General features: G+C 42.1%; 3 protein-coding genes across 6 annotated transcripts in view; 1 reads left to right on the top strand and 2 right to left on the bottom strand.

Annotated features, from left to right (window-relative positions):
• Positions 1 to 919: 919 nt before the first annotated feature.
• Positions 920 to 15,243, bottom strand: lrrc73 (leucine rich repeat containing 73). Of its 2 annotated transcripts, XM_071479779.1 has the most exons (9): positions 15,118 to 15,243; positions 12,718 to 13,000; positions 10,665 to 10,974; positions 10,284 to 10,444; positions 8,111 to 8,233; positions 7,649 to 7,749; positions 4,365 to 4,611; positions 2,310 to 2,348; positions 920 to 1,116 (listed from the first exon to the last, which is right to left on the bottom strand). In XM_071479779.1, the coding sequence occupies exons 3-9, from the start codon at positions 10,934 to 10,936 to the stop codon at positions 1,082 to 1,084; spliced, it is 978 nt and encodes a 325-aa protein (XP_071335880.1). In that variant the 5' UTR covers positions 10,937 to 10,974; positions 12,718 to 13,000; positions 15,118 to 15,243; the 3' UTR covers positions 920 to 1,081. The 2 variants fall into 2 exon arrangements, with proteins under 2 accessions (XP_071335880.1, XP_071335881.1); XM_071479780.1 differs by lacking the exon at positions 920 to 1,116 and having other exon boundaries at positions 1,152 to 2,348.
• mea1 (male-enhanced antigen 1) lies at positions 14,845 to 19,054 on the top strand. Of its 2 annotated transcripts, none has more exons than XM_071479781.1 (4): positions 14,845 to 14,937; positions 15,765 to 16,155; positions 16,258 to 16,366; positions 16,728 to 19,054. In XM_071479781.1, the coding sequence occupies exons 2-4, from the start codon at positions 15,784 to 15,786 to the stop codon at positions 16,907 to 16,909; spliced, it is 663 nt and encodes a 220-aa protein (XP_071335882.1). In that variant the 5' UTR covers positions 14,845 to 14,937; positions 15,765 to 15,783; the 3' UTR covers positions 16,910 to 19,054. The 2 variants fall into 2 exon arrangements, with proteins under 2 accessions (XP_071335882.1, XP_071335883.1); XM_071479782.1 differs by having other exon boundaries at positions 14,856 to 14,937; positions 15,736 to 16,155.
• The window catches only part of ppp2r5d (protein phosphatase 2, regulatory subunit B', delta), a 24,775-nt gene continuing 20,061 nt past the window's right edge, over positions 18,944 to 23,657 (bottom strand). For both annotated transcript variants that reach the window (XM_071479771.1, XM_071479772.1), the window contains one exon: positions 18,944 to 23,657. This exon is cut by the window's right edge and continues 1,266 nt beyond it. The gene's annotated coding sequence lies outside the window, so the exon portion shown is untranslated.

The raw sequence follows: 23,657 nt of genomic DNA, 5'->3' as shown, positions 1-23,657 counted from the left end.
CTGAGATGGTTTTATATATTAATAATATATATAAAATTGATATTATTTATTATATATATATATAATTATAATTAAAACTACAGATATTTCTTCTGATGGAACAACACTTCAGATAAACCACAGAAGAAGTTAAAATATGGAGCTTTAAACATTTGATGCCGCCTCTTCTTTTACTCGGTGGTTCACTGACTCGGCAGCGACTGTCGGGGGTTTTGCCTGTGGGTCAGTTTGCTTGGGTGATTTTTGGTTCCATGTCATGTGGAAGAAGAAGCGAGTCCCTCAGTAGATTTTCCAGGAAGCTGGAGGTGTTGTTACCCTTCACCTCTTGGTGTGTGAGCTGGATGTTACCTGTGTCCTTCCAGGGCAGTGGGTTTAGCCTCCTGCTGCTCTGGTGCTGCTTCTTGTGCAGCAGCTTCTGTTTCTTCAGTTTGCTGCTCAGTCTCATCCAGTCGGTTGTTTGAGCTGCAGTTAATTGTCCCACCTGAGTTTGTTCAGAGTAGCATCATCATCATCATCATCCATCCTCCTCACTCACTTCGTGGGTTGGTCCACCTGTTGGCGCCTTCGTTTCCCAGCTGCATTTGAAGGAGGCCTTTTAGTGGGACAGTAACAGGCTTTGTTACATAACTCCAGCGTCACATGGCTCCTCAGTAGCCCCGGGATTCACACCACAGGGTTGGCTTTGAGTCCCGCCCCTTCACCTTTGTCATTGGAGCCTCTGAGCAACCATAGCAACCAATGGACAGACATAAAGTCAATGTAGACTCCCTGATGCCCTCTAAAGCAAACAAGCTATTTGTATTTCAATGAACTTTATTAACAAAACAATAAATATTTCTTTAGCTACGATTTTGCCCTTTTAAATTCACTGTATTAAACATCTCAAATGAGCTGGTTTTAATATAATACAATTAAAAACATTTTTAAAGTTTATCTATTTATCTTGTTTATTTGTTATGAATTGATTCCTGTCTATAAGTCACATTTTAGAGCAGGCTACACAGGGATCAGTCAGTCATGACACCTGCAACCTGCAGCAGATGTCGGGGGGAAAATCTTCATTTGCTCCTCGAGAGGTTTTTCATTGGGTCCAACACAGTGATGCTGGTGAACTGACTGACAAAGAATCAGATAAAAGACGAATGAGAATCGTTTTTTACGAAGCTGTAAACAGTTTTATTATTGTGACATCAGAGCAGCAGAACAAACCAACAGAGCAGAAGGTACATTCATCAGAAACACAGGCCCCACTGTCTGATCAGGCTCCATTTACAAAGGCTTTATAAGCTGTGGGTAATACATTTATTAATGTTAGTAAATAATTACTAAATCCAGGTTGCCAGGTTGTGGAAATTCCTCCTTCTACAAAGGACTCTTTAAAAGCTGCAGAACATCTGGACAAAGCAGCTCTTTACCATTAACGTGTCACAGTTACTGGATTCTTCTCTTTATATATGGACTATTTTAAGATCAACAGCCAGTCAAACATTATGTTTATGAATAATTAATGGTTCAACCATAATAAGTCAGCAGTTACAAATGTTAATGATCAGTATGTAAATGGAGTTTTATCCAGATGTCTTGCAGAAGATCAGCAGTACAACAGACCATTGCAGAGGAGGATTTTCCACAACCTGGCAACCCAGAAGTTGTTCTAATGAATGTCCTATAACAGATCTATTTAAAGTTCATTTTGTTTCTATAGCACTTTAAAAGTCTTCACAAACACAATACATACAGTATATGTACACATATACTGTATACTATGCGTGTAAGACATGTATGTACGTAAAAAAAGAAATTAGAAAACTTTAAACACAAGGAATCAGACAAAAATGAAAACAGATAAAACACAAATAAAAGACAGAAAATGAATGTGGCTCTTATGGTGCATCTTATGAGAAACAAATCATCAGTAACTGATTGATTTACTGTTAACAACTCTATTAATTACATCTTATAAAGCTTTTATAAATGGAGCCTCGTCAAAGAGTGGTACTGAGACACACTGTCCACCTGCTAAACAAACACCTGTCTGTAAGTCACTTGGTGTGTTAAGGTTTTGTGCCGTCACTCACTCTGTTCTAGTCTATGTACAGGTGCTACATCAAACCATGCAGAGCATGTGATTGGCTGCTAGCCATCAGGTGATCTGACAACCCAGAGAAGTGCAGTGCAGAGAAACAAACAGGAACATTCAAACCTCAAAAGAAAAAAATAAATAAAGAGAATAAAGTGAAAAAGTTTAACGGGAAGTGGGTGTGTTTGTGGGAGGTGTCACATCTCAGTCTCAGCCAATAAGCTCTCACCTAGACCTGATGTCAGCAAGACCATCTGGGGGCTGGAGTCTGTAAGGTTAAAGAACAACATGTTTAGAGCTTCACATCAGATTTAAAGGACCAGACCGACAAGTGTGCACGTTATCAAGACCATGAAACTACAAATCCTTCGTACATCACATCCTGCTGATTCATTTCCAAATCACAGATCAGTTTTTAAATTGATTTCTTTCCATCAGACAGCCATTGGTTTCCATTAATTTCTGTAACAACCCCCCGCCAGAGAGATCATCCACCACAATCAATGGTTAGTCAACTATTCTATTTAAAAGAAACCAAGTTTAAAGGAATAGTTCAAAAAGTCACTTCTCAGGGCCAAGAAATAATCTGCCACACAACCCCCCATGTGGTTTTTATTCAGTGGGACTGTGCTCATCAGGTGAAAGTGTAGATCAACATATCATCAGCATACAGTGAGAATGATACTGTATGCTGATGATACTCCGCAAAAGGTTCCCTAATAATTCCTGTCGTACAAGTCGTACCTGAACCGGTTTAGAACAGTGTCCAGCGTTCAGTGTCATTTTAATGGCCATTGATACAACTCTCATGGTTATCTTAGCTTAGTATAAAGTGTGGAAATGGCCATATCATGTTTTACACTTCATATGAAACAAATGAGATATAAGGTGTTAATCTGATCTTTACACATGCTGGGAGGTGAATTTAGTTTCCTCTGGACAGAGCAAGGCTAGCTGTTTCCACCCTATTTCCAGTTTTCATGCTAAGGTAAGCTAACCAGCTGGTGCCTGTAGCTTCATATTTACCATAAAGACAGAGTGGTGTTAATTCTCCAAATGTCAAATTATTCCTTTAAATGAAACCAATCTAAAAACTGATTTGGAAAATGTTTAAATATTTACATAACGCTTGATACATTGGTTAAACATGTCAAATCAGGAGCTTTGGTGTTTCCTCTGTGACTCATCGTTCAGCTTAGTTTAAGGGGGCAAAATAACCCCCCCCCCCCCCCCCCCCCCCCACACACACACACACACACACACACACTTGTGAATCACTCACTAGCACTGTCAGTCAGCTGATTCTGTTGAAATCTGTGTTACTGTTTTAAATGCTGGTGTGACCGAGCCTTTAATATAATCTGGTCTGTACCCTGCTTTGGACCCAAGACCTGAACCAGGACTACAACCATGACCAGAACTTTAGACCATACAGGTGAGTGGAATCACAGAGGAACCGCAGAAGAAGAGAAGATTTTAAAAGGGAGCATTAGTGAATATTCATATAAATATTCCTTATTAGAAATACAGAATTTTCTGTTAACTGGGATTAGATAAAAACTAGTTTGACAAGATCTACACTTAGTCAGTTACTATACAGAAGACAAAACCTCCTACTGTCACTGGGGACACCTAACACCACAGAACCAGGATAATATTGGGCTAAACTGGGGCAAAGCCAGGTTAATACTGAGATTAACAGGGACAAACCAGGCTGGACTCAACTGGGACAGAACCAGGCTAAGACTGGGTGAACTGGCACAGAGCTATGTCAATACTTGGATCAAATGGGACAAACCAGTTTAATACTGGGTCAGCTGAGATAGAACAGGTTAATACTTGGTCAACAAGCACAGAACCAGGTCAATACTGGGTCAACTGTGACAGTTCTAGGCTGATGTGAAAACAGTATCAGTAGATAGTATCACTTCTATCAGTGGGACCCGAACCCTCTGTACTGTTCTGTACTGGTTTTGTGCAGTCTGAACCTGTTTTACTGTTTTGGGGGATCAGTATGGAGGGTACACTGGTACAAGAGGAGAAAAGAGTCTGTTGGTGGGGGCAGTCTGTAGTGGGACAGTCTGAATTGGGGTGGGGGGGGCAGTCTGTAGTGAGGACAGTCTGAAGGGGGGGGTCTGTAGTGGGACAGTCTGAAGGGGGGTGGGGGCAGTCTGAAGGGGGGGGTCTGTAGTGGGACAGTCTGAGAGGGGGTGGGTGGAGGGGCAGTCTGTAGTGGGGACAGTGTGGACAGGGAAAGGGGGACAGGGGAGTGTTCAGCCCTTACTGCTGTGGGGTAGCCAGGTAGGGGGCTGGTACTTGTCTCTGATTGGTTGGTACTTGTCTCTGATTGGTAGCAGGGCACTACTGGAGGTGGGGCCTGACTGGTGGGGCAGTGCCTCTCTGTCGTCGTCGTCCTCTCCTTCAGACAGTAGGTCACAGATCTGCTGCTGCAGCTCCGGACTGATGTCGTTCTCCGCAAGAACCAGAACCCGCAGACTGGTTGGGTAGTTCTCCACCATGTCCAAGAACACCTGGACATAGAGATCAACAGGTGTTCATGCAAAATGAGCAAAACTTTATTTCGACAAAAATAGATCAAACATCAAAAGTGAAAAAGTGGGTCAGTGGGACCATGGTCAGCTGGTGAAAGACAAGTGTAGATCACAGTATCTTCAGCATACAGTGAGAGTGATACTCTATGCGGACAATACTCTGCAAAATGTTCCCAAGTAATTCCTGTCTTACAAGTTGCACATGAACTAGTCAGTGTCATGTGAATGTACACTGACACCAACCTCATATCTGTGCAGTAAATATGAAGCCACAACCATAGGTCAGCTAGCTTAGTCAGCTAATCTATTATCCAAGTTTAAAGGAACAGTTCAGAAAGCCAACTAAGGAATACTCCGACACATAACCCCCCATAAAACCACAATATGTTGTTTTTACACTGTGCTTTTTGCACTTTTTTGTGAGTAAACAAGATATAACATGTTCATGAGTAATATTTACAGGTGTTAGGTTTTTTTCCCCCATATTTTGAACTATTCCTTTAATAAGAGCTGCTTCAGTTGCCTATTGGAGGGAATCGAAACAGGTTTTTAAATTCATAAATGTTGACATAAAGTTGACTGAATAACAGATGAAGCAGCTGTCTCATCACAAACTGTTCTGCTGCACACAGTCCAGGGCTGGTTCAGTTCTCTCTCTGCGCTGCCAGACTTTACTGATCAATTCATTGTAATCAGATCTCAGCTGAAAGGCTTTCACAGGAAAGTTACTATCAGCATATTATCCATTATCCACATCCTGTCTGTTCTGCTGCTGAGCTGTCAGACAAAGATCGATTCCCTCAGTGCGTCCCATCTTTAAAACAACTGGAACAAAATCCTCAGTTTCCCGTCAGAAAACCAGGATTTAAGCCTCAGGTATTCAATTAATGCAGAAAAGCAGGAATTTAAAACATTTTACAATTGTTTTGCAAGAGCAATTACAAAAATTATTACCTGTAGCTGTGTGAAAATGTTTGTTTTCATTTATATTAATGGCACATGGGATTTAAATGTGTTAATATGGTGAGAATATACTGTTGAAGAAATCATATTCTCTAACAGAAAACCCAATACAAAATTTCCATTAAAAAACTGTCATTTTAACCCTGAGAGGAGGTGACTTTCAAATTGAACCACAAAAACAATGCAAGGGTGTGAAAACAAAAACGAGACTCATCCAACACCAAGACCACAGGTGAGAACTACCTGAGACTACCTGGTCCTCCAGTTCTGTTCAGACCAGTTTAGAGTTACTGGTTCTTTACTGGAGCAGTTCCAGTTTGAGATTTTCTATTTTTCCTCCATTTCAGAGGGGAATCTTGAACTTTTTGATTGACTATACTTATCTGACTGGAGTTACAAGTTACTTATATTATAACCATGTTTAAATTCAACAGCGGAAAAATAACTGTTGTCAAGTAAAAATCTTGTATCTCCAAAATGTAAACTTTTACTCTGAAAAGCAGCCACAAAGACTTTCAGATGTTATTGAAAGAGTTTGAGGATTTAATCAAACAAGAAGAGGAGCATCATGTGAACACAGCTCTGAAATAAAGAAAAAAACATTGAATGGAGATACAAGGTTTTTAATCAGAAGGGTTCAATAATGTAACATGATTTATCTGCACTTTTACTTCATGTGACTGTTTTACTGTAAATACTTTATTTTTTAACTTGTGATAGAGTTTCTTTCTCACATGGTGGTTTTGATACAGACTTTTGATTGATATTATTGATATTGGTAATGATACTCTGATTAATCAACTAATTGTTTCAGCTCTAGAAGTTATATAAAAAAACACTGATTCAGTCTAATTATATATGATGTGCCATTATTAAATCTGTGTTAATTGTTTTCTTGGCCACTTGGCTGTAAAGCTGTAAACACAACACTGATATTTTATGATCTTTTAAAGAAGTTGGTATCAAACGATTCACAGATCAACGTGATGACTCGTGGTGTTTGTGTCACCTGATCAGTCTCAGTCCAGTGTCCCTGTCTTTTAGCTCTGTCTCCAACAGCTGCCTCTGACTGAGTCTGTCGGCTGTTTGCTGCTGAGCAGGTGGAGAACAGAGGCTGAAAATAGCTGTTTCCCTGAAAACATCTCCCTGCTGCGGCAGCTTGAAACACTGAGACTGAACCAGAAAAGAAATGTGGCAGAAAACTAAAATTAGGCGCTAAAAGAGGCTGAAAAGCTGCAGAGATGGTGAGAAATGTTTAAAGAGTCTGAGACATGTCCTCCACTAATACGACATTAACACAGAATCAGAGGGAAGGCTCCGCTCTGCTAAAGAGGTCTGAGGCGATGAGGAGACGACTCTCTGATCAAAGAGCAGGAGGAGGAGGAGGAGGAGGAGGAAGAGGAGGAAGAGGGGTGAAGGTCTGCAGCTCTGCTGATGGCCTCAGGCAAACACATCAAAGACCGTAAAGACAATTGTGTGCTTTCTGTCTCTGTGAGGACCCACAGTATTTGTCTTTCAGCTCTCGTTCACACTCGCACCTCTGTTTGAACCTGAACCTGAACCCCACTGCTGATTGGTCAGCTGATGTCACACACAGGACAAACCTGTGTACATCTGTACAGGTGAAGACACTGTGTCAGTAACAACAACAGTAATCACGTCACCAGTTTGACGACTCATTCATTAATATTTGGTTTAAATCTGCTGCAGACTGACTGATTCAAACATGTGACCCTGCAGTTTATTCCAAAATATCCAGAACTCAAGATCCATTCATTTAAAACCACCAACGAAAGCTCCAGACAAAAGCTAGTAAGTGAGCTTTGAGTTAAGAATATTTGATCACAGTAGAGAAGTGAAGCAGGTCAGTGGTAATGAGGAGCCTCACTGCTGCAGAGACTGGATGTTCAGGTCAGTGTCTCCCCCTGCTGGACACACACAGGAACAACTGAACCCTAACAGTGAGACGTCAACCAGCAACCAGCAAACACCAAAGGAAGAAGACGCAGGTGAGACACAGGAAGAAGAGCAATGAGCACTGTGATTGGTTGACCTGTGCTGATTGGTTGGTCAGTCCGGTTCCCTCCAGGTCCAACACCTCCAGGGTTCTGCTGGACGCCACAGCAACTGCCAACATCCCTGCAATCTGATCACCTGGAGACGGAAGCAAAACATTAAACAGAACCAGAACTATCAGAATCAATTGCAACAAAACATAAACTACAGAAACCAAGACCATGGGAGCTAGAACATCATCTACCAGAACAATCAGAACCATGAGAACTGGAGCTGAAACAGAGCTTTACACTGTGAGAGTCACATGTCTATAGCTCGTCAATAACTGAAATTATTGACAAAAAAATTGATTGGTTATAATTTTCATAATTAGTCTTTTATAAAATAAAGATAAAGAAGATATAAAAGAAATAATGATTTAGTTCCAGTTTGTTTACTGTGATGATTCTCTGCTGCTACACACACACACACACACACACACACACACACAGTTTGTTACCCAGTGGGTTGTAGTCCAGGTTGAGCACTCGGAGCTGGGAGCTGTGAGCCACAGCGATGGAGAGTCGAGCCCAGCCTTTGGAGCTGATCCCTGGGTTAGCGCTGAGCGTCAGCTCCCTCAGACCTGCACACAACCAGACGCACACACGATGATCACAACACACATCACATGATCTACTGTTGTTTTTGTTTGTCAGGTGACCATCAGCAGTTCTGGAGCTTTCACTCCTATTACATGATCTTCCTCGGCAGATGGAGTTTGCCCATTTGTCAGTTTCATTATTTCCATGTCAGAGCCAACCAGGGCTCCGCAGCTGAAAAGAGTTAATGATGAACTGATTAGTGGACAGAAATTTAAATTGCAGCACCTTAAATCTTTAAGCAGCTTCTTAAATGAAAAGATTTCATAATTTCAAATCACATTATGTGACAGATGTTGAGTAAACCTGGGGCTTCTGGGCCCCTGGAGGTCTGGGGCCCCTGGGCAGTTGCACTGTTTTCCTGGATGTTGATCCAGACTTGGGTTAATGTTGTAAGTGTTGTGAACACATCTGTATTCATTAAAACTGTGGCTACATTAATTTGTTGCACAGAGAAACGTTTCCCAGGAAAACTCACTGTTTCCAGGTCTCTTAGTTTTATTTGTGTCTTGTATGAATGTAAATGATGATGACGCGACGTGAAGATGAAGAGTTAGATCTCTCAGTGTGTGTGACAGCAGCATGTGGACATCCGAGCTGATGAATTCAGGTTGTCTGAGCCTGAAATAACAGAGTCCCAAGAGACTCTACGTCCTCTGAGGTTTCTCCAATAACTGTCCACTTCCTGCAGACTGCTGAGTCTCATCAGTCCTGCTGCCGTTCCGTTACCGTCTGATTCACATCAACTGTGGAAATATTATTCCCAGTTTCAATATTGTCATGTTCTCACGTCATTAAATTTGGTTTCTTATATTAATGAATTTTTTAAATGAGCTTCTGACTGTGCTGAAGAGACTTTTCATGAGGCTTAAATTCAACCAGAATTTAGTCTGATTAAGTTGGACCTGAGAGCTGAGCAGGTTCAGGTCTTCAGCTCTGATCAGCTGACACAGAGTGACACTGATTTACTTCCTGGACCTGTTCTGATATTTTACATCTGTAAAGTGTAAATAAAACCTTCATTTCTAGACTCACATCTGTTCTGAGAATGGCTGTTGGACACATTTGTGTTGCTGCTGGTTGGTGAGTGTGTCTGGGTTGTTGCTGGGGTCTGTTGTAGAGTAATGTGAAGTTGGGCGGGTGTGGCAGGCAGTCGAAAGAGTTTTTAGTTGCTAAGTTCCAGACCGTTGCTAGGGTGTTACCTGCGGTGGTTCCAGGATGCATGTTTAATTTATATAGTTCTTGTGTATTTGTTTGGGTGGTTGCTTGAGTGTTATGAGGTGGTTGCCATGTAGTTGCCAGGCAGCTGGATGAGCATCACCGAGTAATCTGAACACAACCATGACTTTAGATAGATCTGATGCAGAGTCGCACCATCAACCACTCTAACCATCGTAGTTTACGGTGGTTTCTAGGGTGTTCCAAGGGGTTTGCCTTCATATTGTTTAAGTAGTTTACCTGTGTTTGCCAGGCAGTTACTATGGTGATTACTGTGTTGCTCTGGATGGTTGCTAGGATATTGACAAGTGGCTGTGTGAGCATTTGGATCATTGCTAGTGGGTTACTAGTTTGTTCCATGGTGTTACCAACTGGTTTTCATATAGTTGTCAAATTATTCCAGTTGGAGTTTGTGTGTTCATGGTGGCTGTGAGGGGGTTTGTGGAAGTTACTAGAATGTTTAGACTTGTTGCTATGGAGTTCCAGGCGTATGCTAGGATTTGCAAGGGGTCACTATACTAGGTGGTTTCCACATGGTTGCTAAGGTGTTCCACGCAGTTGCTGGGGTTCAGGATGGTTTCTGTTTTAGGCAGTTACAAGTGTTTTTAGGTTGTTAACAGTGGTTGCATGAGTGTTTAGGGTGGTTGCCAGGCTGTTCCAGGAGGTAACTATGGTGTTACTAGGTGGTTCTTAAGGTGTTTCCAACACTTTTAGATTTGAGGCCCCTGATCTGGTGGATTTTTACCATCTGTATCTGACAGCAGAGATCAGGTAGATGTGTATGTGGAAGTTAAATCCAGACCAGGTGTTTGATACCTGACTTCGCTCCATCGGGTGGCAGCATCCCACAGATCAGACCCAGCGCCTCGTCTCCCAGCATGCAGTCTCCCAGATCCAGACAGACCAGCGCCGGGTGGGTTGACAGGGCCGAGTTCAGGGTTACCAGGCCAGCATCCAACAAGGGGCTGCCATGGAGACTGGAGGGGGAGGGGACAAAGAATTACAAACCAGTCACATTGTATCTTTCATGGTCCACTGAGGAGGAACCCTATTGGTCCAGGTGAACCAGGAGCGAAAGTCAGAGAGGTCACCTCATTGGGCTTTGTCGGCAGGTTATTTGGTCTGTCAGCAATTGTATTAACAGCCAATGAGATGAGTCACAAAGTTTTTAATTAAACCCTGCTGTCTGCTACTCACAACAAGGTCTGCAGGGATCGGTTGGTCTTGAGGGCGTCAGCCAGGTGTCGTGTCCGGCTGATGCTGGAGACGATGCCCAGGTTAAGGTTGAGCTGAGCGAGAGAACGTGACTCGGCGACGCTGCGACAGATCCGTCCGAAGTCACGGTCAGAGAGCTGGCAGCCGCGAACGGACAGCAGCCGGACGCTGTCCTCCTTCAGACTCTCACAGATGTCCTGAACCTCGGCGGGCGACAGCAGCTCCCCCGTGATCTGGATGGAGGCTGGCAGCATGTTGGACAGGACTGGGAGCACTGGGAGCACTGGGACACCTGGAGGGATACGACGGGGAATATAGTGAGCTGTTGGTCATTTAAAGAGAAACGTAAAAATCTGACCTCTACTGGTGGAAAACAGGTACTGAATCAATGTCACAACACATTTCCTCACTGAATGTCCACTTTTTATTGAACAGTTGCTTCCTCTGATGTTTTTTGGCAGCTGGCAAACAGCGTCACGGTGCATCACTGCCACCCTCTGGTGCGTGAGCATCACGTTCATTAGTTGCAAACAGATACGTTCAGTTCACCGTTCATCAAAAACTTCATGCTTTTAGCGCGTTCATGCACAACACTGGGTGTAAACATGTGAGCTGTTCCCATCATTAGTTTCCCTTCTCATGACACAGATGTGCCATCACACATCATGGCGGCCCTGTCGCTGAAGCTGCTATCGTCGCCGCTCGCCAACCTCCAGTCTCTGTCCACAGGACACGGTCACACCCACAAACACGACAGAAACCATAAATACAACAGCTGCAAGTCAAACTAGCTTCAGAGACAAACCCTGCTGCCACCAGCAGAGGGCAGTAAATCACATGCCGAACACAAACAGGCATCAGGTCCTTTATGGGACAGAGAGCTGTTCTGAGATCAGATGTAAGGAGAGAAATCACCTCACTTCAGTGTCGTTCTGATGATTTTTGACTTTGACTGGACAAACACTGCTTGTCCCGACGGCACGACGCTGCATCTTCTTGTCTTCAGTCAGAAACTGTTCCCAGCAACCTTAAAAAAAGGTGGGGCAAACAGTGGCCTGTGGGCCAATCGTGGCCCACCAACAAAGAAGATTTGGCCCCTTCATGCTTCAGTTTAATAGTAACTAGCACTTTAACATTATTTGTCATAAATCTACAGTTGATATCAACATGAATAAAGGCAAATGTAACAGACACAAATATCTGAGTCTGTTTTAACGAACGTTAATATTGATCCTCGGATAAATGACAGTAAAAAGAAAAGAGACGAACAGGCCTGAGTTTCCACTGCAGCTGGAACAAACTGATTACTGACCCCTGTTATTTACAATATATTGATCTGCCCTGTGATCGATACATCACCATAGATACCACACACACCATGAACGTGCTACAGAGTAGAGCTGCAAAGATTAGTCAATTGATTGATTAGATGATTGACAGAAAATTAATCTGTAACGAGCTGAACAGCAGCAGAAAACTGAGCAGGATGTTTAATCATCTGCTGTTTCTGAACTCATTGATACTCTATTGATCTGTGATCTGTGATCTGCTGCTGATGCAGGATCAACTCTCATCAGAGTTAGACAGATCAACTGATAAATAGATCTAATTATTAATAGATGAATCAATAGATAGATCAATAGAAAGATGTGCGTAAACAATGATCAACTTATTCATAAATAAGCTGGAGGAGATCAGTTGTTGATCAGTTTTCTCTCGTCAATCAATACTTCCAGCTCCTGTTGTCACTGTCCAGACGTTAAGAAAACTGATCAGATAGTGATCAAATATCAATAGGTGCTGATCATAGTGGGATCAGCTGATCAGTTTCAGATAATTAACTCTGTGATTAAACTTGAAAATGCACATGTAAAAACATAAACCAGAGGTAATCAATAACCTTTTAATCAAAAGTATTGATGAGTAGGAACAGGTTTCTGAGGTCTGTGTGGAACCGATAAGCTGATCACACTGATCAAGTAATCAATAATGAACTGAGGCTCTCGTTAGTGTTACAGCAAGATTATCAATGAACCTGATAAATGATCGATCAGCTCACGCGGGGAGGATCGGGACTCTCACACGCTGACGTCATCATTCGCTGCTCCTCTGATCCCGCCGCAGGCCACGCGCCGGTTCTGATCCACCACGGCGGACATCAGAGCCGATCGATCCGGGTATCGATTGATCGGGTTTGAGCAGCGGCAGAGAACCAAGCGGCGGAGCGGGAGGTCGGTGTCCTGCAACCAGGCAGGGAGTCGGTGGGTCGGTCGGTGTGAGCTCGGTGAGTCCCGGTGTGTTTCTGCAGGTGACCGTTACTATGAGACACAGAGAGAGGGCGAGAGGGGAGGGCTCACTCTGACCGGTTTCCTGGGACCAAACACAGAACGGACTACACAAGATAAGATAATATTTCATCACATTACATAACGTTTCCTATCGTCTGATATAATAATATATCACATTACCTCATAAGCCAGTAATAATACATTTATTAAAATTATGTCTATGTATATTTTTTAATATTAGAACTTTGATTAGCACAAGTCAATAAACAACCGTAACACAAAACACAAAACTCACATAGGCCTATAAAATACTATCGTTTTATTTTTAAGTTATATTAAAAGTATAATAAGGATTTATTTTATTTCATTTTTTTCTGTCAAAATATATAACTCTAAAGAGAATAATTAAATAATGACAAGATCTTTATTAAAATAAATTAGTAATAATTGAATAAACAATATTTATATCATAGTGCACCTACCTGTCCAGCCTATCTATCATATCTATAATATCAAAATATTTATTTTATAATAAATATAACAAATATTTTTACAATTTAGACTAAATTAAAAGTGTGTGTATGAAAATTTGATATTTCAAGAAATCATAAAAACTGGGGCCAAATTTTTTTTTGAGTGTTTAATTGTGGAACACCCCCCCACCTCCAAATGTTTTCAATTCACCATATAATATATAATCTATAAAGGTTCTTTGTGTACAAACTTCTATTTCTCTTTTATTTTATCAACTTGAACTCACCTCTTGGATACCTCATAGACTCATTCTGATCAGAGTAACACCTCCTCTCAATACACGATCTTTACAGTTATGACGTCACACCCCGCTGAGCTCGTCTTAATCTTCCTCGGTCTGTGACGTCACGTGGAGAGAAAGATGTGTACATATGATTTTAAACTGTTTATTTATTATTGATACTTGTTACTGATTATTGTTCAGCAGCTGCCGAAAATAACAAATCACGCGACACAATCACCTACTATGACTTCCGCTCTTGATTTTCAAAATAATAGCTTTAACTGAATGTTAAAGAGGAAAACGCGCCACCTGCTGTTCAGACTTTAAATTTGATCTTTAATATTTAGATTGTTTCTAAGCATCTGCAGTTGGAGCATCTTATGTCTTCATATTGATCATCTATAATCACTATATAAATATGTAATAAATGTTTGTAACAGACCATAATGTAGTTATGGCAACTACAAGTGTTTAACACTGAGTATTTGTTTTTAACTTCTCATATGATGAAATATTCTACATTACTCCAGCTGTGTTTGACTATAATGTCGTTTGTATCTGTTTATACAGCAGCCTCCACTGACGTGTGTCCACAGGAGAGTAAGGGTTGTTATCAGTAGACACTTAGGGCTGATTACCGTCTGTCAGAAACCAGTAGTTACATCTTTAGACGTTGATTATACAGGATACATGGAGAAGAGGTTTAAGTGGTACATTTCAATTTTTCATGTATATTACACATTCATTTTTAACTATGTTTAAATTATTGCATGTGGGTTTTAATATTTCTTGTTTTGGTAAAATTATTTGATATTATTATTTCTAATAATATCTATACTGTGATCATTGATATTTAATCTGAGTCATTATTAGTCTGTTTTATATTTTGTGGCTTTAGAACTTAGCTAAAAATTTATGGAAAAAAATAGTGATTTTTTTAAAATAAAATAAATGAAGAATAGAATAAATAAATGTGTATTTTTCTTTATAAAAAAATACTAATTAATCTCTCTTCCATTCGATATGTTAAACTGCTAAACTCTATTTTTCTATTTTTTTCTGCTGCGTTTGTCTGTGTTTTTATTTTTTATTTTTTTTTATTTGCGTCTGACGTCAGTTTTGTTGCAGCGTCGTGACGTACCCGGACGCGTCTGCAGCTGCAGCCAGCAGCGGCTAACAGCTAACCCCGAAGCTCGGAGCAGACAGACAGGTGAGTCCCTGAACACTCACCTGGAGACGGTTTGTTACTGTGTCGGAATAAAACAACGAGAAAAGAGAATTTAATCACCGGAGAAACAAACGAGTTGGTCCGAGAAACAAGGGACCAAACCGACAGCATCTGTTAGCTCTTAGCCGTTAGCCGCTCCAGGTATTCTCCACCGTCACCTACCTGTCCGACAGGCAGCCAGGTTTGTCTCACAGGCTGCACAGGTAGGTGCAGGCTGGTGATGAGGATCTGAAGGGACTGAACCTTCAGTTAGGAGTGGATTTAAAGTATCAGGTGTCCCCTCCGCAGACCAGGGCTGCACATAACAATTAATCTCATCATTAATAGATCTTTATTTTCTCGATTGATTGATCTGTTGTTTGGTTCAGGTGACGTCATCAAACCTCTCGTTTTGTCCTAAATCCAAAGAGATTCAGTTTCTGAGGAGAAAGCAGCAGTAGAGGAGCTCTGAGACACCAGAGGAGCGGGAACACTCAGTTTTATTTGAAAACATTTTGATGATCATTTTCTGTTGATCAACTAATTGATTAATTGACTAATCATTGCAGCTGCACTGAGAATTTTACGACATTCACTGTCACATTGTTTTTACCGTGTCACGTGGACTAAATCAGCTCTGCGGAGATAATAACTTCAATATAATAATGTTAATGTCAGTAATATTAAAGTGTCATTTATTAAAGTAACAAAGATCAAGACTCCACACAGAAAGTATTTGATCATCCAGCCTTCACTGCCTGTAGAGGCCGGAGCAGGACATACAGGTGTTAATTAACCCAGGACTGTCTGCCCCCCCCGGCCCCCCTCAGGGTCTCTGTGTGTCTGTGGATGGAAGTGTGGAGCTCTGCCATGGGACCGGAGAGAGTCTTACCGAGCCCCGAGGACGAGCTGGGAGAGGACGAGCGTCCGGCCGACGGAGCGCTGCTGCCGGTGGGAGCCGTGTGGAATGGTGGGGAGGGAGGGGGTGAGGAGGAGGAGGAGGAGGAAGAGGAGGTCGTGGGAGAGATGGAGCTGGATGGAGAGGAGGAGGAGAACAGCGGGGGATATTATTACCAACCTCTGAACCAGGATCCTGACGGTCTGAACACCACCGAGCAGCTGGAGGAGGAGGAGGAGGAGGAGGAGGAGGAGAGGGGGGGGCAGCAGCAGGAGGCGCCCTCACACGCCGAGCAGCTGCAGCAGGTGCAGCACAGGATAGAGGTAAGATCTGCCCGCCAACAGGTGACCCCCAGCAGCAACACATCAGGACCACACTGGTTCTACAGGTGATCTTCATCAGTCTCACCTGTCTCTCTCCTCCAGGTGATGGGCCTCCACCTTCCTGAAGCTCCTCCCCCTGACAGTGATGAGGAGGAGGACCCTGAAGGGGCGGCGGCCCTGAGGAGCCGGGCCTCCATCCCCATGGATGCAGGTCAGTTCTCCATTTGTCCTCCACAGGCTCCCGTACTGTCGCAGGTCCAACACAAACATGTTTCCATTTATTCAGAGAAGAATCAGAAAAAATCCTCTTAAAGTTTTTAATATTTTAACACATTAATATTAGATATTAATATTAATACCCCCACCACACACACACACACACACACACACTTTTTCCCGGCCTTTCCACTGCAGCTCACTGACCTTTGAATTGATGTTTTTTTTAAAATGACATGAAAACAGAAAATCTTTATTTCTAAAGTTTATTTAATTTCCAAACATAAGCTGCTGTTGTGAAAAATGCTAACTAAAGGTACTTGGACCGTCATGACATCACTTCCTGTCCTCCTCAGACCACGTGGAGCTGGTGAAGAGGACGATGGCGGCCGTGGCGCTGCCGTCCCTCGGCGTGCCGGCGTGGGCCCGAGAGATTTCCGACGACCAGTGGAAGGACATGGTCCAGAACACGCTGCAGAGCCGGCAGAGCGCTGGGGCGCTGCGCCTCGGCCGCAGGAACAACATCAACGGGCCCTGAACGCACCACGGCCACTTCAGGAACACTGACACAGGGTCAGGAAATAACAGGATGAAGGTGACTTGATAAATGTGCGGAGTCGTTCTGTCAGACTGAACCAGTGAATCACAAACATCAGTTTTACTTCAGTGACATTAAAACTTTAAGATTTAATTTGAAACTGAAACAAGCTCCTGAATTTTTTAATTTTAGTTTTTGCTTTTTTTCACCTGAAGCTTTGACCACAGTTCAGTTTTACTCTGGATCAGACTCCAGTTTATTTTAGTCCTGAGATGATGAACACGTCCTCAGTGTTTGGTTTTTTATGACATGGAGGGGGGGGGGTGTATTTCACATGCCGATTCCAGTATTTTTAGACTCTGTATATTTGACTATGATTTATTAATTAATCAATCGGCAGAAAATTAATGAATCATTTGAGTTTTTTAAATGGTAAAAGTGAAAAGAAAATCATAGGATCTGGAAATCTTCAGGATATCTTCAGTAGGGATGAACTGAATGTGTTTTTACTGTTGGTTGGACCAAACCAGACATTTGAAGATGTCACTGGCATTTAAAAAAAATTGATTCACAGGATACAGACCTTTAATGTTGATCATTAAAATATATGTAAATATTTCTATCACTTAATTAAGGCTGTAACTAATGATGCAGTTCATTGTCTATTAATTTTCTGATTATTTCCTCAACTCTTTGAAAAATCATCTCAGGCTCAGTTCAGGCAACGTCTTCAAATGAGATTCAGTTACTGTGGATAGAAACAGAAAAACAGGAACAGAACTTCTTCATGTTTGATTATGGTTGAAAATATTAAACTCCTTTGATAAACTTGTCTTTGCCTTAAGTACAGTTAAATTTTAGAAAATGTAAAAACGAAAATACCAGAATCAGCCTTAAAAAACAGGAAGTTTCCTTCTCTTTGTTTTATTAGAAAAAAACTTGGAGTCAAATCTCAGTAAAATGTGGTTTGAGATTCTCGTTGGATTAAAGTCAGAGCAGGTGTCACTGATTCAGACTTTATGGCTGAAGCTGCTTCACCTTCAGTGTCAGTGTGTGGTCAGATCTGAAGCTGCTGGTCCATCATCAGCCGGTCCATCAGCTGGTCCATCTTCTTAAAGTCCTTTAATGTTACTGAACCAACTCAGTTTCTGTTCCCTGATCGCTTCCTTCCTGTTGTTGCTGTGGAACCTCTGCAGCGGCAGCAGTGTGAACAGACGGAGGCGACACCTGCTGGCTGTGGGTTTATCTCTACACCTGTTCCCCTCAGATCAGAGCTTCACAGTTAAAGCTGCTGTGTGGATGTTGAGGACCAGAGGTTTTCTCCTTTTTCTCTTAAATGAGGTAAATTCAGATTCTGTGTCTGGACCCTGAAGCAGTTTTAGATTCAGGAAACGTGATGTGAGATGTTTGATCTGAGTGAAACAGCTGCTCACCTGTCGTCCAACAACACAGGTGAGTTCACTTGTTGCCTAAACTGAGCTCTGAGAAAACGATCTGTTATCCAGATAATTAACAGGTGATGTTGGATCAACAGTGTGAAAAAGAAATGTAATTAAAGCTGCAAACGTCACACGATCGGTTGAATGAAAGAAAATTTATCATCTTTCAAACACAAATGACAAAAGTTCTTTGGTTTGCTTCTTGGTTCTGAAGCTGTAAACGACATGAATCTGAGTTTTGTGTTTTCTGAGTGTAAATTCTTATTTTTCACTATTTTCTGTTTAGAAACCAAATTAATAGATTTATTGAGAAAAGAATCTGATGAAAATAATTTGCAGCTTTAATTGCGGCCACAGCCTCCGTCGTCTTCTTCTGTAGATGTGAAGGAAACTTTGTTTTTCACTGTAAAATGTTGAAGATTATTTTTAGGATAAAGTCACATTTTACCTTAAAGCCTTTTATTGAAATGTTCAGCTTATTTTTTAATAATTTTTGTTCTGTATTTTGATTGTACATGAATTTATCTGATCGTGTGTGTGTGTGTGTGAGAATCTAATGACTGTTGGTGTAAAACAAAACTGGTTGTCAAACATGTCCACTTTATTTTTTTTTATTTTGTTCTGTACATACATGAACATCTGTACAAAATCAGACTTTCATACTATGTAATGCTCTAACTAATTAAAGTACAACGTATGTACAGGATGACAGGAAGCAGCGTTCAGATTTTAGTGTCAGGACTCGAGGAGAAATCGCCATCACATTATTTTTCTTCATGTTTCATCTTCGCCGCCGGACAAACGCCCCTGAATGAAGCTCAGAATAAGCTGAGGATCTGTCAGGACGCCGTGTCTGCTGACCGCTGTGTTATGGAGGGAGAGTTCCTGCGTTTACAGCTGACAAACTGTCTCTTTAAGTGCTAAAATTCAGAGATATTTTCATCAGGTTTGGTTGAGCTGTTGACATTTGAGCTGATTGTACTTTAATGAGCAGCACTTCCTGTTTGTTTAGGGGCGGGGCCTAATTAGATGATTTAAAGGTTTGTCCAGCAGGGGGCAGAGCAGGTGAACAGAACTAAACATGGAGGATTGTTCGTTTCTCCAACAGCTGTGAGTAAAGTAACAGGAAATGCAGCGTAGACGTGAGGCGGGAAAAGTAGGTCCATCAGTTCTGTTTAATGAAAACGCTGAAATATCTTTGAGCCTCAGAAACGTTAACATCAACAGTCTCCTCAAGTTCACCTGTCTGATGCTCAGTGAAACTCTGACGTCATCAGGTAACCACACCTGCTCTGCCTCCTGCTGGATGATCAGCTGATCCGCCCGCTGATCAGCTGATCATCACTCAGCTCTTTGTCAGTTCGCAGGTTGTGAAACTAAAGTTGGACTCCTCTAACTCGGGAGCTGTGGCGGCCATTTTGTCCAGCGGCGAGGGAGAGAAGGGGTGGGGCTTTCACCCCCATCGGAATGACAATTGATTTTGATTGACAGCTGATCTCTGGACACACCCACACGACGGCGAGGAGTATGAAAAAACAAACAAACAGCTGACGAGTTTAATAACAAAATAAAATAAACACCATGGGCGTGGCCTGACGGGGAGGGGGTGTGGCCATGAGTCAAGATACATGACAATAAACAGTACAACAACAACTGCTGGCGGAAGCGTCCACCTCCACGTCACAACACGTCTGAAGGATGAAGCCGAGGCGTTACGTTCAGGAGCAGCAGGTTACCGCAGGAAATTAGGGCTTCAGTTAAAAAGAAGCTTTGTCATTTAACAGAAGAGACAAATTAATGATGAGATGAAAGTCGAGGCTGTTTCTGAGATATTTAATTCAGATCTTTATTCTTCTTATTAATTAATTAACCAGCTTGTTTCCACATGAACTGGTGATTTGTTCATATCACAGAAACAGTTTTACACTAAACGCAGTTCAGGATGTTTGTAGTTTGTTTTCTTGTAGGTTCAGTCACATGAAATGACAATAACTCCCATGATGCTGTTCTCATGTTCAACACAAAGTTAACTTAATCAGAAAAATCTGTGACAATCGTGGACGTTTCTTTTTAATCACATTAACATTTAGCTGCAGTTTTCTTCATCTGTGACTTCAACTGTTCACAAAATGTTAAAAAACTCAACATGTTTTGCATTTAGTCAAATATCACAACACGTAACGCGTTTACCGCCACAGAATGACCTTTGACCCGGGGCCTGCAGAGACTTTGTGCCATGACATTGGATCCGTGAGTGTGGAAGATGAGCGTTTAACACGTGCGGCTAAAATACAGACCACACGCTGTGTAAACAGCAGCAGAGGATCATGGGAATCCGAGTCCGCAGAACAGTTCAACTTTAAAACTGCAGCTCCAAGCCTGATCACGGACATTAACTTTTAAAAAAATCACCATTTAAAACGTTAACTCTCTGAGACTGAACCCAGCTCCGAACCATCACGTTTACTGACCTGAATCTAATCCAGAAAACAGGTTCAACAAACTCTGAGTCTGCAGAGCAGCTGAGCGGAGTCAGTTCAGTCTGAGCTCACCTCATGAGGAAGATGAAGAGTCTTCATCAGTGGAGCTCAGATTCAACAGTTCACCGTAGTAACAGGTAAATGAGGAGCAGAGCCTCCAGTTAAACCCAGAGAGATTCATGTGAGCTTAAAGAACATTTATCTAAAGAAGAACAGCAGCAGTTACAGAGTCTGAGCTGGAGAGAAGAGTCAAGTTCAAATTATTTCATTTTATTCATTGGATACTGTGATGGAATCTACTGTTTGTTAGATGAATGTTTAAATATATTTATTCAGCTGTGACCTGGTGGAGGATCAGGATCAGGTGGAGGAAGATCTGCTGCAGCAGATGATGAAGATATAAATGAAACAGATCAGACAGAAGTTTATAGATCTGTGATGGATCAGATTCTGACCCAGGAACAGCTACATGATTTTGGTGATTTTCAGTTGAAAGAGCATCGAGGTTAAAGATGAGTGTAAATCTTCAGATTCTACTTCACATTTAGTAAAAATCTTGCTCAACAGCATCGATGAATAAATGTATCTACAGTAACTGAAATGCTGTTAAACAGTTTCAGACTCTGCAGCTTCATTCAAACGCTCTTTTAAACTACATTTAGTCCAGTTTTTAAAGTATTTTCATCTGAACCACTGTCACCCTCACTCAGAAACATCACATCATCTACCACAGCTATGACAGGACTGTTCATCAGTGAGAACAGATTATTATTCATAGATCAGTCTGTGTGAGAGCTTTACACGATTGTTTTATTTACAGTGATGGATGTGTAGTAAATGTGTGGGTGCAGAGGAACTGACTGATAATCTGACCGGTGTCTCCATGTCCACAGCCTGTCATGAAGACAGTGCAGATTGTAATCTGAGGATGACGCCTCCATGTGTCTGATCTGAATGTCAGAGATCGTCTCTGTCTCACACTGACTCATCACAGAGGTCAGGTTAGTAAAGACAGGTCTCAGGTGTTGAATCAGGATTTTAATCTTCTCCCAACGTAAATTCTTTCACCGTCTCTGCACTGTGATGTAACAGTATGAGGAAGTGACGCAGTGTCAGAAGCTTCGTAAATAAGGGCGGGAGGCGGAGTCAGACAGAAACTCTGAAGTTTGTCGAAGAAATGAGCAGATTAGCATCACGCAGTCTGTTACCATGGTAACTGCCTCAGCTGAAGCGATCTCAGGATTCATTAACTCAAGAGTTTTTACTAAACCCGCTTTCTGGAGTGGACCCCTGAAGTTCCCCGCTTTTATTTTGGCGGGATAAAATCTCAGACTGATTGATGAACTCCTGTTTTGCAATTATTAGGACTTTTAATATTTAATGCTAAAATTATGATAAATTTTCATTTGGTTTGGCTCAGCAGCTGAACAGCTGAGTTACACCTGTAACTGAAACGCTTGACATCAGCTCAGGTGTTTTTGTCACCATGTGGGCGGAGTTAAACTCCGTCAGCAGCTTCACCTCGCACTGAACTCAGATCAGACGTCAGCAACACTGTAGTGTTTAATGTTCCATCCACTGAGTTAAAATCACAACTGTTTTTATTGACTATGATGAGCGGCGCCCTCTGGTGGCGGTGAGGCCCGACACGAAGACAGCAGTGTTTGGTCATGTGACTGAGGCCGAGGGTAAATTCTGAGCGGCTCTGACGTTGGTGTGACGTCCTGCTTCAGACAATGACGTCTGCTCCATCAACAGATCCGTGAGTTTAAAGGTTTATCAGGAACAAAAACAGCGAGTTGAAGCAAAGACACCAACAGCGGAGCTGCAGGTTTGTATGCACAGATCAGAGTTTAGCACAGAGGAGAACGCACCGACGTCTCAGCTCCGCCTCAGTCAGATTTTATTTAAACAGCCTCGAGGGTGTGAACAATCTGTGCTGCAGAAGACGCCCTCGGTCCTGAGAACAGCAGAGGAGGGACCTCTCCTCAGGACGGACAGGAAACAGGTGTCAGGTACACAACAGAGCAACACAGTGAATTTACAGCATGAACCATCAGTACACTGAGGAGGACAGTTTGTTCTTCAGCGGTTCTACTCTGTTCATCACATCAAAGTTAGACTTTTAAAGAACAAAATGTAAAACCAGTTTAAGACTGACAAAGAACCTGTGGGGGTGTCAGGCCCAAGGTCACAGCACAACTACTGTCTGCAGCAGGTGGCACAGCCCGACTGTCTGACGGAGCTGAGGTTTGTGGCGCTGCAGCAGTTGTTTTATCTTCTGTCGTGACAGTCGTGAGGTAAACAGCAGAAATACAGCGTTACAGAGTTGACAGCTACCAGGACGGGGAGCTTTATTTGTCTGTTGTGTTGCAGCCGCTCGGTTCATGCATTTTTTTTCACACAGAGCTAAAGTCGTTCTGATTTAAATTTGATCTTCGTTTACAGTTTTAATTGGACGTCGTGGATCAATGCGGCTCAGCAAACAACACACTGAACATGCTGAGTGTCGACAACAGAGAGCTGCAGCTGCAGGTCTGTGATCAGAGGTTTCACTCACCAGAACAAACACTGACTGTAAAAAACACTGGGGGGTCGATGTGGATTCATAAATGTAATAAACTTGTTTGACGGTTTTTCATCTGCATCAACAAACACTGAAACACTCAGACCAGCTCAGATCTGAACTTCTTCAGTTGAATAATTTCCTATAACCCCTGAATGTGTCTCTCATGGAGGAGTCTGTGTTTGACCTTTGACCTGACGAGTGATGGCTACATGTCATGTCGCTCAGACAGAGACATGAAACATTCAGATCAGGTTTTTCTC

The sequence above is a fragment of the Trachinotus anak genome, unplaced genomic scaffold (assembly GCF_046630095.1).
Source record: "Trachinotus anak isolate AG129_WGS33_773 ecotype Australia unplaced genomic scaffold, CSIRO_AGI_Tana_v1 ptg000007l, whole genome shotgun sequence".
In the NCBI taxonomy this organism is placed as follows: Eukaryota; Metazoa; Chordata; class Actinopteri; order Carangiformes; family Carangidae; genus Trachinotus; species Trachinotus anak.
The sequence above is the reverse complement of the archived record's forward strand: the minus strand, read 5'-3'. Positions and strand labels throughout refer to the sequence as shown.